The sequence below is a fragment of the Diuraphis noxia genome, unplaced genomic scaffold (assembly GCF_037042655.1).
Source record: "Diuraphis noxia isolate RWA-SAM2 unplaced genomic scaffold, SU_Dnox_SAM2 contig0002, whole genome shotgun sequence".
Classification (NCBI taxonomy): Eukaryota; Metazoa; Arthropoda; class Insecta; order Hemiptera; family Aphididae; genus Diuraphis; species Diuraphis noxia.
In genome coordinates this window covers 75,611,661-75,629,760 of record NW_028301712.1, presented here as the reverse complement: position 1 = coordinate 75,629,760, position 18,100 = coordinate 75,611,661, and the positions used below count along the sequence as shown (strand labels likewise).

General features: G+C 28.4%; 1 protein-coding gene across 2 annotated transcripts; it reads right to left on the bottom strand.

The window, feature by feature from the left end:
• Window positions 1-231: 231 nt before the first annotated feature.
• On the bottom strand, window positions 232-15,932 carry LOC107162935 (sodium/hydrogen exchanger 9B2-like). Of its 2 annotated transcripts, none has more exons than XM_015510119.2 (8): window positions 15,519-15,932; window positions 9,012-9,459; window positions 5,826-6,011; window positions 3,854-4,029; window positions 2,446-2,609; window positions 1,990-2,367; window positions 1,165-1,266; window positions 232-1,013 (listed from the first exon to the last, which is right to left on the bottom strand). In XM_015510119.2, the coding sequence occupies exons 1-8, from the start codon at window positions 15,595-15,597 to the stop codon at window positions 837-839; spliced, it is 1,710 nt and encodes a 569-aa protein (XP_015365605.1). In that variant the 5' UTR covers window positions 15,598-15,932; the 3' UTR covers window positions 232-836. The 2 variants fall into 2 exon arrangements, with proteins under 2 accessions (XP_015365605.1, XP_089075934.1); XM_089219808.1 differs by lacking the exon at window positions 15,519-15,932 and adding an exon at window positions 10,360-10,781.
• Window positions 15,933-18,100: the final 2,168 nt, after the last annotated feature.

Sequence of the window (18,100 nt, the reverse complement as noted above, 5' to 3'; positions counted from 1 at the left end):
TGTTCCAGAAGTGATTGTTAAGCTTATAGTTATAACATAACAGTATTCAGTAGTACCTTTATTACTAACAATAAAATATTAAAATAAATATTTGATAATATTCATAATAATTGTTGAATATTTTTTTACCTATAACCAGATGAAGGTTAAAAATGGGTCAGATAGCCCCTAGTCCCCAATTTAGCTATGTGGTAGTTGTAACATAAGACTTATGAATTATGAATAATAACATTTAAAAAAAAAAATTAATATATTTTATTCACAAATAGATTCATAGATTTATTAAATATTTTTATGAATCATGTTCGGTTTTATTCGTAATAAATCTAATGCTATTTACCTTTCTATTTATTAGTCAACTGAAAGCGTGTATCATCTTAACTTATAGCAATATAGCCAATTAGAGCGATGTGATATGATATCGTCAATAACATTATTATTAAAATAATTAAAATTAAAACGTAAGCTACGAGAATTATTTACAGAGCTGTTTATAAAACTGATTTTTGAATAGACGTTCATCGCGTTATTAAAATATTGCTGAATTATTACATAATTTAATTATTTCGTGATTTTATAGGAAATAGTTCAATCATTTTGTAATTTTGTCCAAACACGCTCCATTTATGTGGTTATAACTTATAAGTAATACATTTTTTGCTTTTTTTTTTGCAAGCAATTCTTTTAAAGGACAATCGTATAATATTTTATTAGTCATTGCAATTAAATAGTGTTTTATAAATAAAATTAATTCAATAAATGATTAAATAATAAATACACAGGTGAGCGTGATGGTAAATTAATATCAAGCACATTCCAAGAAAAGAAGTTTGTAGTTATCGACTGGAGCTAGACAACAACCTGGGACCAAGCCATTGAATGCCGAATGCACCTATAGGGGCTGTAACTAGTATGGAGATTACAGCGATGGTTAACAATCGACTAGCACTTTCTTTGTCCGCTTCTGTCCCCATCATTCTCGCCATGTCCAACGCTACCGGAGCGAGTGCAGCCTGCATAAGAAAATATATCATTATAATACACGAAGCATAGTTAATATGATTACTGATTAGTTAATATTAAAAATAATTTGTTATAAACTAATACAAATCATGTAATAAGCGCGTAGAACATACCATTTGGAAAAAGATTATAAAGGATTACCTGGACAGTTGCTTTGGGAAGCCACGCAATATTAATAAATATCACTTCTTTAATGTTGAATCCTGCTCCCCAAACTGCACATGATGTTACAATTAAACGAACCTTTAACATAATACGTAAATAAGTTATTCTAAGTTATTTTTTTAATATTAGATATAATGCTGGGCTAAATAATAGTTTTAGAGTTATAGAGATGTTTATAAATTTTATAAAAAATATGAAATTCAAACACTCATAATAATTAATTTCACTCTCTAGTAAACTTGTGAAAATTGAAAATATATACGGTTATTAGTTTTTGAATAATAATATAAGTTTAACTGATGTAGCTTAAGATGTTCCAATTTTTTTCTCGGTTTTTTCTAGATGTTTTCAAAATTATTTTGACATTTATACTTTTTATCACCTAAAGTACTAACTTCGTTCAATTCAACTTTAACTTTTCCCGTATCAATGTATATGAAATTAACTTAACAAGTTAAATAAAATCATTAACTTGTATGGCTTTAATTAGGCATTTGTCTTATCCATAGTATCAAATTAAAATTTTTTATAAAAACTTAATCTATTTGTAGGTACATTATATTATTATCTGTTATTACTCTTAAATGTTCAGAAAAAGACAATATATTTAACATCCGCATAGAAGAGAAAATCAATTTTACTAACGGTTCTTTATTATTTGATATTTAAAAATGTCTATAATAATTTAAAATATAATTGATTTTTTTTTAAGCACAACGTTCTTTAACCAATATCACACATTTCAAAATACTAACGAGCTTATAATATTTTAGTATTTTACTACCCGAGAGTACAACTTACTATCAATCCGGCGATAAGTACCAACAGTCCGGCAATGATAATGTCACCACCCACGAGGAGTTCGAATTTGACTTCAGTGCCTATGGACGCAAACAAAATCGGCTGGAGCCCAAACCAAATGGACTCGAACACCGCTTCAACCGGGTTTGTCTCGTTGTGGGCTCCTTCGTCTTCATCGTCGAGTGTCGAAATCATGGTTGGACTGTTACAGTTTTGCTTTTTTTCCCTCCACTTCCAACCAGTACCCGCCACGAACGACGATATGATGCAAGCCAATGGACCAGCTCCAGGATACCCGTACCACTGACTACCGGTCACGGCCAGAATACCACCGGCGCCCAACAAAAACGCTCTCATGGCTGTCACTGACCGGTCCGCCTTTTCGTCGCATGTGGAAAATATTAAACATTCAATGTATCTTATTGATCTTACAGGGTCATAATTTAATCAACCTACTTGTTTTTCGTCATTGACATCGAGTTTGTCTTTTTGGGTGGTGTTATACACATTTGCCCACGGTGCAGGCGGCACAAAAATCAAGAGGAATCCCCACACAAGTCCCAACGCAGTCCCAATGCAAACGTCTTCGGGTCCTTGAACAATCTTACTGGTCAAGTTGCCTGTTAAAAAATAGCGAAGATTACCAGAGCCGTATAGTTGTACTCAAACAATATATTTTAATATTGTATAGAAAACGCCATAAAACATAGAAAAATTCTAAAAAGCAAAAATAAAAGTAAAAAAATAATAAATCGAATTAAATTGTTACAGTACATATTTACACGATTCTATCACAGTTATGGTTTATGTACAGAACTCAATGTTATCAATATGGTGGTCATATCCTCGGATACACTTGGTAAGGCATTTCTTAAAGGTTTGGAATAATTGTGTAGTGATATCATGTGGAATATGTCACATACTCTCATCATTAACTGATTTCTGGTTGGAAAAAAATGATCTATTGTGAACATTTGTTATGCATGGATCGAACCAAGACATGATATTATGATGACAACTGAAACCACATAGGTCTATCGATACGATGGTCACAGGCCCATCCATACCCACACTCAGCGACGACCAACATCTGATCCAAATCCCTTCCATTTATTATTGCGCACCTGCGTACTTATAAATGATATAATCATCTAAACTAGGCGCCGGCAACCCGTGGCCTCCGGAACTTTTTTCTGCGGCCCACCAGATATATTTCATGGTGTTTAAAATTTTAATCTTATAGTTCAATTTGTTATAAATAATAATATTTAATCATGACTATTATATAACAATGCGAAAACAAAACTATGAGCGATATCGTTATCTAATCGTATATAATGTATATATCGTCGATTACGACAAATACGTAACTGGTTATAGGCTTATAGCCTTATTGCAGTTCGTTTCGAAAAATGCCAACGTGAAGTTTAAATTTCAACTGTTTATTAATAACCTATCGATTCAATGTCAAATAAACGTAAAATTAGTGATGGAAATCATACATTCAACGAATCATGGACGGATTTGTATTTTGTTCACCGAAAATAAAGATTAACTTTACTGTTAGATTTAATTTGCCAAAAACCATTTTATCTGTAAAAGAGTATAATTTTAAATGTCACTATGAAACAGAGCATAAATTAAAATTTATTTCTGTTTAAAATTCGAAGATACTCGTATGCTATAAAATGGTAATAAAATGCATTTATTTAAAATCCACAGTTAACAGCTAGTATTCCGATATTGTTCGTTCTAAAAATATGCATACATTGAATTGCCAAAGTAGAAGTATAAGAATTTGCACCGTTCAGTGTAAAACTGGTAATATTATAACATTATATATTTTAATACAACTTTGACGTACCAGTTGAAAAAACGATGCCCAACAAAACACCAAAAGCGCTAATTGACACAATGTCATCTAAACTCGACGCAGCTATCACCAGCGTGTTCACGCCGTTTTTTTCACCGTAACCCATATGTTTCAACCGTAACAAATTTGGGACTAAAACAGCTGGACTGACGGCCGATAAAATGAACCTTATAAAAATCAAACGTAATTACGATTTTTATAAAATTCCTTCGATTGCATTGTTAAAACATCAATATCATATTGTTAATATGATATGGTGTTAACTAATAGGACAGAATGTAGAATGTTAGTCTCTTTCATGTTCGGGTAGGTATTTACCACGATTATTAAGGAATAATAATTAATAATTATATTATAAGTTATTTATAACCTTTGTACTTATGAATTTATGATACTAAAGTTAATATTATTATATCATTAATTTTATGATATTTGCACTAAAAAATTGTGTTTGTAAAATACTTAAAAATTAACTTAACCTTGCCATTAAGCCAGTAAAATATTATAAATAATACTGTAAACAAATTCAGGCTCTCCAAATCAAATTGTCGACCCATAATAAATATTTTAGTGGGCCCTATAATATATTATTTAATATAAAATAAGCATTAATAATAATAATAATAACAACAACAACATTAATAATTATTAACAAACAAAATTTTAAAATTTAAAAATTTAAAAATTAATTTCAACGGGACTCTGTACATATTCCAGTCCAACAGCCCTCTCTCTTGAGCTGTCTTATCGGTGGATATTTTTTGTCTAATATTGTATCATATCCCAAATGGTTCATAAGAGGTTATTCATTGGATTTTTTTTTAATATCATATATTTATAGGTACTTTTTACTTTGAATTACAATATTAAACGTTGAATATTATTTTTACATGGCATTATTAACAATTGAGTTAATATCTATGATTCATATTTCATAGCCAATTTACAATTTAAAAATGATAAATATCATAATATGTTATGTACAATAAATTGTGTGAACGATTCAAAATCGTATAAATTGTACTACAGTTTGTGGTTTATTCGATTAATTTCGTATTTTGATGCATATTTAATGTTTAATGTATTTAGATATATTAAAATAGTAAAATCATAACGACGATTTAAATTAGTGCAACTACATAGAATGTAATTAAAACACGATCCAATTCATCGTATAACTAGTTGGTAAAATAATGAAAATATTGTTTTAATCTACACGACCAGATGTCAAACTGATAGTTAATATAAAATGTTTTCATATTAAAAATATTGAAATATCTTTAGCTGTTGTATTATATACAATTTATAAGTTATTGATTGACGGATAGTTATTATACGAATGACGAAAGCTAGTAACTAATTTAAATAAGACGCGATCTGTTATTTGCGATAAATTGCCGTTTGGAAAAGTTATTGTTATTGATTTTCGTGTGATGAATTATTTTAAACAACAAATTTTTGTTTATCCGCAGTTGCCACTTTTACACCAAACATGTATGGTTAGTATGACATGATTTGCATGCCATTCTGATGTCGTTCATGTGATGGTGGGAGTATATAGGCAGACATTTAGCTGAGTTTAGCACCCAAAAATTATTCGAATCTTCTCTAATTAAACTAATAATAATTTATTTCTGTTATTAATTGTCTCATTTCGTGTAACAAGATTTTAGTGCATCTTAAATTTCAATTATATCTCAACCTATGAGTGGAAAGGGGTGGAAAAGAAATAGAACATTTATTTGAGCATAATGTAAAATATTGCATTGTATTCGTTTTTATATCATATATTACCAATATAAATGTATAAATATTCAAAATCAGTTCATTATTTGTGGAACACACAGTCCTCATACCTACCATATAACCATTAAAAAAACTCGAAAAGCTTGTAGTTAATGGATCTGTTGGACTAATTGTAAATTTTGAATTAAAAAATATATAATCATTACTATTTACTCACCCGAGCATCAGACCCCATCCCCAAGAAAAATCAGGCAAAATATAATGTGCAGCCACGGCCGCGGCCACTGCCTCGGCTATGCATGGCAACAGCGCCAGTCTGGTTACAGCACCACTGAGCCGACGCAATTGGGTTGCGTTCATTTCTAAACCACCTTTGATCAAGATTACCGACAGCGCAGCCTCTCTGTGAACAACATAAATGACACGTGACGATTGGTCGAATACGTTAAAACAATATTATTACAGTGATCTGGTGTGGCGCGGAGTTTGGCTTCAGTCACTAACGTGTTTTGAAGTCAATTTTTATTTTTTAGTATACCTATCAAATCCTTGCCACACGTGCATAATATGACACGTTTTCTAAACTTCTAACCAATCGTACCCTCCCTTACAGACTTACAGTGATACACATTCCAAATAAACTAGACTAATGACCTCAGATATTGAAACCTCAATTCATTAAAAAAAAGAACATTATTTCAATATTATGTTTTTTGGTTTTGCTGTGTTGATGCGTGATAATATAATTATATACAGAACCCAATTTGTTGTTAACACGCATTTCTGCGTTAAAAAATCATGAGTTTCAGATTAAAATTGCTAAAAAAAATGTTGTTTTGGATCAACGGCTGTATAGTCAATCTTCCATTTATTAGCGAATAAAACATATTTGGTTTGCTAATAATTGGTATGAAAGACGATCACTTAAAAATTTGACTTAATTATATGAACCACGATGATTTGAAAACGGTTTCATAACGTTCGGTTTATTATGTATGTTTACAGTGTTTATTTTACTAGACACGTTAAGTTTTTAGGTATTAATTCACTCTGAAACTAGTATTGAAATATGTTTCGGTCCTTTTTTAAAATTCGATTAAAATTAAAATATTCTTGTCCCGTTCAAAATATGTAACCAGCTACGTGTCTTGTGTAAGTTTTCCATTTCTGCGATGGAGTGCCTATTGGTGACGGCATGGTGGGGTACTGGGGTGTAGATCTAAAACTTCTGAAAATGTCAAACCATGTCAAGTCTCTACTCTTATTATACATTAAAGGTATGGCAATTCAAAATTTCAATGATTATTTGTGTGAATCTCAAAATAGTACTGTCATAATTGTTATTTCTGAATCGAGTAAATAGCTGTTGTTGAGTGGGTAGTAAAATTTTATTTCTGAAAGGTTCAAAACTTTTCCACTCTTAACTCCTACCTCTACCATTTGTATTTTATATATTGATCATAGTTGGGAAATATGAATGACTGAATTTATCCAAAAGCTATCCAAATTAAATATAGTTCAAAAGAGTGTAATTACTCAATATAAGGTACTAAATAAGTCACATTCGTAATTAGCGACGATCAAATAATCCTGAAATTGGGGGAGATGTGGCTGATTTTTAAAAGGCACTATTATAATATTTAAAAATGTTATTTATAGTTTAAAATATTATAAATATTGAAAAAAATATCATTTGATACGAGTGAGAGGATAGGGGTCCTGTCCTCCCACTCTTCCTTCCTATCTGTCCACCTCTATTCGTAATTTGATAAAACAAACAATTGTTATGCTAAACATTTTTATTTACATATTATTGATATTTTTGCAATTTCAGTTTTTACGATTCCTGGAAATCCACCATGGTGTCTAAAAAGAAATTGGTGCAGAGATCTTTTTAAAGATTAACGAAAAAAAAATTATAATAAAATAATGATAATAATAATAATAAATTTAATTTAAAAAAAATATCAAATCATATTTAAACAAAAAGAAGTGCAATTACTGGATGATTTCTTCCCTCACCCTATTCATGTTTTTTTCTTAAATTATATTGTAGCACATATTCATATTATGTCTTTGTATATAGATTGTATATTCTCTAATAAAAATTTAAAAAAAAGTTTTACACATAGCTTATAATAGTAGTAACAATAATATATTCAACACTCCAATAAAAAAAAAAAAAATGGGACCAAATACTGAGCACCACAAGGCGTGGACTGATAATTAATAATATCTTTGGCCTAATTAGTGTCGTACTGTCGTAAATTTATATTGATTATTGACTATATTCAGAAGAGGCGAACAACAGAAAACGTTTCATTAATATTATTTATAGACTTAATAAATTCATAGTAATTGTTGTAACTCCACATTTTTATATTAGTTAATCACTCTTCGGGATAGTTAATTAACTTTCTATTGATATATTTAATTTTTCATTCTTAACATAAATTAATGTTAATATAATACCTAATGTCCTAATAACAATACAAAATATAGTAAAAACCAGTGGTATTATTTTGTTTTTGATGAGCTGCAGACATCTTCTATACCCATCACCAGCTCCCTTATAATACAACCAGTATAGAAACTTATTTAGGTCGTTTTTTACTTATTCAGACTGATAGTTATTCTAACTGAAATTATAATTCAATCATATACAAGTTCCAGAATATTTTGAATAGGTCCATCCATTTAATTTTAGCTTATAAAAAACAAAAGTAATATTACACTAATTGTTTTCGTTAATTATTTTTTACATAGCTGCATTTAATTGCTCTCATTCAGACTATAGTAGATACTAAATAAAGGCAATAGGCTATGGGTTATGTTAGTTAAATACCTTAAATTCGCTGATTATTTTTATATCGCATCTGACCATCCCAGACCAATCCAGGGCCTATTTTTGGTTACCAATTTTGGTTGAGGTAAAAACAAGCCTCAAAATAGCCTTTACTATGCTACTGGACTAAAAAATGTCCTCATTTTTTTCAATAACTTTTATATTAATATTATATAATTCATAAATAAATTATTTAAGACAATTTTTCTAATATCATTATTGATTATAAATACTAAATAGTATCTATAATCAATAGTAATATTCATCAAAAGGTTTGAATTGGGATATTATTTCGTCGAATTTCAACAGCTGATGGTAGAGAAAATATCTAATTGAAACGATGATAGTGTCAAACGACATGCGTTATGTTTTTTTTTTCAAACAATAAATAATGAAAAAAACCCTCAAAATCGAATTTTCAGAGTCGTGACAATAATTCTATGGATAAGGCTGTTGATACGCTATATCATTATTGACTGCTGAACTTGCACGAGGTTCGTAGGTAATTAAGGTTAAAAAAAAAAAAATAAAATCTATCCATCATCGTATCGTCATTACCGCATTATTGCCACCAGGTGGTCGCACCAATTGGCAGTGACGGTGTACAGGCCGAAGTTTTGGAGAGCTATGCCGGCCACCATCATGCCTAGCAGCGGAGGGAGGCCACCTACCACGTCGACGATGTGGCCAGCGGCCAGCCCGGCCACGTACAGCATGAATATGGATGCCACGCTGCCACCGGGTACGGCCATCAGCGCCGGTGTCACGTTCACGAGAAGCAGACACCAGGCCACGGCCACGGACAATACGACCGCGATAGCTTCTGCCACAGTTGCCGGCCACCGATTATCGGACCAGGACAGCAGCGATGACCACCTCGAAGGCCGGTCATTGTGGTCGGTGATGTTCATGTTGTATTGTTTCCGTGGCTGCATACGAAATTGCTGTTGTGCCGCCAGATCGGCGCCGTTGTTCTCGTCTCCCATTTCATGTGGTCGCGATTCTCCTGTGACCGATTAAAAAAAAAAGATTTAACAGTCAATCCTCACAGAAAACTCGAATCTCGATAACTCGAAAATCTTGATAGGTCGAATTGTAAAAAATTCTAACTTTTTTTTAAGAGGTATATACATATTCGAGTATTCGAGTTATCGAGACTAGGAACCAACACTAAGTTAAGATGACAAACGTTAGTGGGTAAGACTTTTTTTTTTTAATTTGTTTTTAAGGTAAGACTTAATTCAATAAAAAATTTAAAAAAGAAATCGAGGCTAGAATGTAATATAAGTAATAGGTATACAGGATGTCCCGTGAAGATTTACCCATTGCGATATCTCTCGAAATAATAGTGATATCGAAATTTTGGTTTGTTAATACAACTCACAGAGATAAGAACTACAATTGTTTCATATTTTAACGTTTTGGTAAAAAAGTTAAAAAAATATATTTTTATATTAAATTATTTCCAAAACAAAATTAAAGATAGTTATTTTGTAGAATTTATTTTTCTGAAAATATTGACGTTTCAAAATTTTATTTTCATTAACTTCCTGATTTTTAATATTTTTTTAGTTTCGTGAGATATCGCAATAAATCCTCACGGGACACCCTGTACACTACACTCGCATCACGTGTGTTTCCCGCTAAAAAAAAAAAATAATAATAAAAAAACAGAACATGACAAATTTGAAATTTTTACCAGTTTAAAATTATCTGCAACTGTATTGCTCTAGCTGTTTTTTGTTTTTAAAATTTAAGTGGATTGATGATATATTATAAAATTTAAATGTTTAAGATTATTACATTTAAAATGTACGATCAATTTATAATATTAAAATGTTCTTAACTTTTTTCGTAGTCAAAATATCAGTAAAAGCTTCTGATTTGCCTTGAATAATGATCTTACCTTTAAATTGTATATATAGTATGTCAATTCTCTGTAATTTTATAAATACAACAGAGGAGTTAAATGGATTAGTTGTACTCTTGTTAGGTGGCGGTCACACAATTTTACGATAGTGCGTTTTGATTATTATTTTAGTCGTACTTTGAAATAAATATAAAAACTAGAGAAGGACGCGTGGCAATATATTACGAACTCGCAATATTTTGTTTACACGCAAGAGCGTGTCCGGCCGGCAAATGCCTCTACGCGTATAAAAAGAGCTCACTACGTTACGAAAATATGACAAGGAATAATATTGTTAAGTGTCACTCATACTCACACGAGCAGAAACGAACGATACGATTTAAAGACAACAGCAAAAAGATTATCTAACTCGATGAAACCAAACACGCGCGGTGGGTGTGTGCGTCGAGAAATTGACTGTGGCAAGTGCCAACAAACAAATATTACGACATGGGTACGACGAGTGAGTATCGTGACATTATAATAAATAATAATATAACAACTATATCGAGGATGGGGGAGTTAACATTTTTTTTTTTTTTACACGTCATTTAGTGTGTATAATATAACATTAAGAAGTGTATAATATTTAATTTAATTATGCGTTTGGATGGAATTTGACAATCTCTACAGACATCATTAAAATATTTACGATATTTTTATTTATAGTTTTTTTCACTAAACTAATAATTTAAAAAAAAATGCTCTTTAAGCCCAAGAGATTAATACATATTAGGAGAATAAATTTAACTTATGTGACTATGAAATCGATTAACTAATTAATATATTTATGTGTCATTGAACAACAATTTTTAACTGGTTAAGTTAAAAGTTACAAAAAAAAAAATTAACTCATCATATGACATAACTTTAACTTTTTAGGTCACTAATGCCTAACCTTGGTTATTATAATGCTATATTTATAAAAGAGCTTAACATTTCAATACTTTTTTTTTATTTCAAAATTTGCAGCAAAATTATGACACATTCTTACCATTATCTATTTCATTTCTGACGCATGCGTAACAAATACAAAATATAAAAACCTACGTCGGGACTGAACAGATGCGCTTTAAGCGCAGACTACGCGTGATAATCGTGATATATATGCTATAACTCTATCCAGTGTGTATTATTTAAGGTTACAAATCTGTGCTGCTTAGCTTTCAACATTTCATTGTCATTTTTCATAAGAACAGAGTCGGGTAATACAGTAAGTTATCAATGGATGAATGGAATTCATGTTGAATTCAAATCCAACACAAACATTACTTCTCAATGAACAGGTACACACGGTACCAGATTCTAGTACATAAAAAATTGTTATCTAGTCTCTCCTTTTTTTTTTTTTTTTAATGCTAATATAATATTATAGTAGATACCCATAAAATATAATTTACCTGTAATCTATATAAGTCATTCGTTGTCGTATAATAGTTTTAAAAGTATTTTAGATACCATAATAAATATTTATTCGAGTGTAACATATATTAACAATTTTACATTTATCTTCCATATTATCTTAAAAGTTAAAAGTGGTTCATATGAATTAATAATTCAAGCTATTCTGCAATGTTTTGAATTAGTTTCTATTATCTATGCATTGGTACACCGTAAAGATATTTATTATTATTTATATGCAAACAATAAATTCAATAAATAATATATGGGCGTGCGAGTGTTTAAGTGGTATCATAAGAATTAATAACAATATTACTATAACTGTGACAGTTAAAAACATTGACGCCTATTGTTCAAAAAGACAGTCTGTGCAATAATTAAACAATGCCAACTCTTCATTTAACATACAGATGCTTATAAACTTAATAATTTAATATACTTAAACGCATGATTCGGTATGAGATATGAGTATAATATTATATTTGATTCACAATAATAATATGGAGACCTATTTAAGCATTGTAAACTTATTTTTACTGCTTTTTCCTCTTATGATTATTCTAATAACACTCCAAAGGTTTTTATCCACATGTTTTTCTTTGCATAATTATATATTTTTTATATAAGTTATTAATAGAGTATATAACATAATAATTATTAAAACATCATTGTTTTTTTATGTTTGAATAATGATGATTTTACGTGATTAGCCACAGACCGACATAAAAGCAGTTAAAATATTGGTGAATATTAAAATTTTTTTTTTGTATGCAACCGAAATCTCAAGCTGCAAGTTATTTTTATGCAAAGCAGACATTTCAAAATAAGTTGAACTGTTTTGAACAGAAATTGTATAATTTTTTTTAAATTCTGTGAAACAAAATAAAATCGCGTGTTTACATGCGTAGCTGAATTTCTAAGACATATGCGAACAAAAAAATGAACCACTTGACTGAACTATGAATCGTTTTGTCGCACGCTAAACCTGCGCACACAGGAATACTTGAAAGTTTTAATAGTTGTGACTATGTGTGTATGACAAATAAGTGTACTCAACCTCAACATACAAAGCTATCTTAGAATAGTTAAAAGCTTCAAAATACACAGTGTACTATGAATATAGCTTCTAAATACTTTACTTTAGCAATAATTTATAGGATTAAATATTTTACATAAATGAACTCATTATCTACTCATACATCTATCTCTACTCATATATCTAACATGATGAATACGGCTAATATTTATTTCATTCATACGATAATAATAAACTAAAGCATTAATTAATAGTAATTGTTGATGAAATTTTATTAAATTACGTTTTTTAACAAACTATCACAATATGTATAAATTTGTTTTATTCTTAATTAATAATTATACATGAATTAATTTTTGAACGATTTATACGCAGTATAGACTAATTTAAAATTATTCTGAGAAAATAAAAACGAGTGTTATTACTTTATTAGTAATGGCTGTTGTATTTGATTTTATATTATTATATTATACTTATTTGAGATACTTAAAATAAAAATCAGTATACAATTATGATTTATAATATTATTTGAAAAGAAATGAATCTTAAAAAAAAAATTAATTTGAAATTAGTATATATACTCAATAAATTATTCTTTGTTTCAAATTAGAGTAGCTCAGACTATAGTTAGACTAGACATAGCTAAGTATAATATTTTAAATAAAAATGTATTTTTTGTTTTGTTTTTTTGTGAGGAGATGGTGGAGAAAGAGGTGTTTACTAGAAAGAGTTGGTTTGTGACTTAGTTTCTCAAAGTGATCAGGTTACTTAGTATAAGTACCTAAAAGGTCGGAACCACTATGTTTAATTACATAATGAATCAATTTATTTGATTGGTCACTAGTGCTATTCAAACCGACTTTTGTTCATATTACTGCAAAGACTGGGTAAAACTAAATTATAATTATAATTTTTTACTTGTTTGAAAATCTAGAGTTAGTACTTGGATACTTGGTAATGATGTTGACAATGCGTGAAAAATATAAATGGAAAATTATAAATAGTACACAATTTTAAAATTGCATACTGTAATTTTTAAAAAGAAAATTTTGGAAATTAAATTTCATGAACATTAATATAAAATGTAATATGAAAGATCATTATAAAAAGAAAAAATCAGTAACCTTTTAATAAATTTTAAATACATATATAATATATTAAATTATATCTATAGTGATGGCTGATATATTATGTACAATGTACACCGTTTTATGTCATTTGGATTATCGTATACCGAATCAAACCTTAACAAAACCGTAGCGTGCAAAATGAATATAAATACGAGAATATTATGTTAAATTATACGTGAAATTGAAAAATATCTTAAACGATTTTAAAGCTTACATTTTAAACTCATTGATCGACAAAATCTACGAACATTCGAAAAATTGTATTTTGTAATTTATGTGCTCGATTAAAAGTAAAATATTATAAACGATGATATTGGATATACTGTAAACTGTATATAGTATGTATCTATAGTTATTATTATTGGTCAATTTTTTATTTTTAAATATGATGAAGGTAGTTGTATTCACTCGCAAGATTTTAGTGTAAGTGAAAATACATAGTTGATAGGACCATTTTTTCCCAAAAGTAATATCACTTTTCTCTAAAAATAAAAAAACGAAAGTATTTACAATTTTTTTCTCTCTCTATTGGACTAGAATCTTTATGTCTATTTTCGTCAATATATTAAAATCATATTAAGCAATATTTTACTATGCTTAAAAGTTATAACTTATAAGTAATAATAACATCATATTATCTTTGTGCTTTGTCTACATTTTTGCCCTATGTTTTATTCAACACCTATAACTTTAGCTATTATGTGATGTATTATTGAGTATGGCACTAATAGTCTATAATTTTGTAACTTTGATCATTATTAGGATACGAACAAATGAGTATGAAACTGAATACATATAAGTTAAAAGCATTAACATTTTTCTAAAAATCTAATTTAAAAAATATCTTTTGAATATTTATTTAAAAATAAATAAATAAATCCCAATAAAATCAATATTCATATAGAAATATATATAATATATATGAAATTCAAATACTATCTGCATATTTACTCAGTAGTCAGTTACATGGAAAACTTATACATTTTCAGAGGTTAATTTTATGTTTCACCCATCCTCCAACCTAATACAGTCATTCACTGAAATATTTGTAACTATATAAATTATTAAATTATCACCTATCAACCGTTATTTATCTAACAGACCAAATGTATCAATTAATCTTTAATATATTACCAATATATTTTTACTTTTGACTTATGGATATAATTTTGTAAATTTTTAACACAAATTATAATATAGATACAAAATATAATAAATAAGAATAGAATCACATTCAAATACTAAATGTCCATTTGTTTCATAAATTCATTTTAATTATCGATTTTCATTATTTATAATAGGACTTTTAGTGTATTATATTAAAAATAAATTTAATTATATTTAATAATAAACTAATAGACATAGGTATAGTATTACTTTCATGTCTTATAACACTAAGTGTAAAATCCAATTTAAAAAAAAAGTGACGCTATATCTGTATAATAGCTAAATGGTTATCATAGTTATTCACTGAAGTTATAAATGCTTAAATAATAAAACATCAAAGATAAGAAATAAAATGCTAAATTTATCCAAACAATTCAATAAAATCTAATTTCTTATAACATATTTCAAAATGCAAACACTACCTGTAGACAAACTTCCATAGTCCGCTGTTTCTGAATCGTATTTATTTATAAAACTAATTTTATCCTCGTTGTTTGACATAATTTATAAGTGCAAAACACGAAAATAAATGTACGGTTTTTTAAAGTATGAAGTCATGTAACTATTGTTAATTTTGCATCACAACATATTACCTGAACGATTCAAACACGGTGTATGTAAATAAATATTATAACAAAAATAAATTTTAGTTCCTTCAATTTTACACTTGTTTACATGACTATTACATTATCTCGGCGTATATAATAACTATATTCTATTGGGGAAATGAATTACTACTGACAGTTAGAAAATCAAAGTTTTTTTCCATAAAAATAAAATCTATTGCTTATTTTCGTGTTCTACACATTTCACAAGACTTCCGTTGTTCTTAAAATCGTGTCTGTTATACATAATTGATACATGGATATTAAATTATTGTAATAAATTTGGTCAAAGGCCACAAAAAGTACGATTAGGATGGGTAGCGTTAGAAATTCCATGAGAAGGGGATAGACTCGGAGATAAGATAAACAAAAAAATATACTAATGAGAATAAGTTTTACAAATAATAACATTTTACGTTGTTATTGTGTTTTGTTAAGCATAATTATTAAGCAATATATTATATATATATGTATTTAAATTATAATCATGCTGATAAAGTGGATATAACGAATTGTAAGTTCCTTCATTGCAGACACAGTTGATAATCCAACTTATCTTTAATTTATCAAACCCAGTGCTTTAAGATATATAGTAGTTATATACCTATTTATATTGTATTGTGGTATCTACCTAATATTATAATATAGCAACTACACATTGTAAAGTAGCAATTTCAACAATTTTTATATTTACAAATTCTAATAAGAAAAACAAGTTCCTAGCGAGATAAAAGTAAAATTTTAAAATAAAAATTTTAGAGATAGGTCTGTTTAACATAATATGTAGGTTAATGACTCCCTTCCATCATACAATAATGAATTCAATAAATTCATAATATGTAATGAAAGAATAAAATGGTATTGATATCAAAATGTTGGAGACTTATTCATTGGCTCCAGTGTGAGTGCATTCCGTTTATGTTGTTTATATTTCATAAGATTTGCATGGTCACGATTATTGTATAATACCTAAAAATATAATAATATAATATAATTTGACGTAGGTACAGTTTACATTTTATGAATATCACATAGTGACTTAATTATTTACTGTGTTTGACTGTAAATAAAATATGTATTGTTTACATATAAGAATATACTTATTATGTTATTAGATATGAATAATATTAAAATTTTGATTTTGGAGCATGAAAAAAGATTTAAAAGGACGAATGCAGACAGTTTATAATAATATTTATGTATGTCATCATTCACACTCCTCATTTTATTTTCCCTAGGCCTTACCTTGCGATTATTTCCTGGGTCAATAATGATTCATACATTACACATGCGTTTTTGTAAAAGATACACATGCCTTAACATTACAGATGTTGACATGGAGTAAGTACTGATAAATGCAAATACTGATACAGATATTAAAAACAAGTATTTATTGATACTTTTAAAGAGGTATTTTAAAATTGTATACTTAACCATATAAATTTTCTGAACCAAATTTAACTCAGAATTTTCGTACTTAACATTAATTTTTTAGAGCATTTCACTCTGCATAACTTGATATAGGTATTCATAAATAACACACATTTATATAACTTGGTTAAAAATATTAAATAGGTATATAAAATAAAAAGGGAAAAATTTATATTTGTGTATATAAATGTTGAGAAAATATTTGATATATATGTATTTGAGTACCAACTTAAAAAGTTACTGAATATTTTTACTCAAATACTTTACAAATCTATATGTATGTTGGTTGGAATATTAATTATGTATTGAACACAAGCAAGAATATAAAAGTATTAATAATAATTATTTATTTTATAACTGTTATTAGTATATTCCCCGAGGAACAGACGTATCTCTGTGACGGACGTTGATGTTAAAGACAACGTCTAATGCAATCATCGTTTACAAATTGGTTAAATCATTCATCCCCACTATTGTGGCTTCGTTCATGAAGAAAATTACTCGACAACTTTCATTTTCTCTCTTTCCTTTATTTTATTTGCCATTGAGCGATCTCCATTTTCTTTTTAACTGCACCATTATCTATTCACTGTTTTTTTTTTTTTTGTTACCTACCCTTTACATACATCTAACTTTTTCTAAACTGATGGACTATATTGAACGGAGTAAAACGACGACAAGTCGTTCACGTGAAAAAAAATAATCATCCGAAAACACATAAGTTGTTAAAACTCTGGTAAAATTAAAATTAAATAGAAAAGATTTACGCTTCTATAGAGCCTAAAAACCTGTGTAAAACAGATGTCTCACAACCAAGATGGAAATTATCATTGAACATTTTGAACATTTTTACTAAATAAAAAATCATAATAATAATAAAAAAAAAAATTCTCGAAGTGGTAAGTCTTTGCTGTACATTTATTAGATGTCAAGAGAACCAATGTAATGTATGTGTTAAATTTAAATCC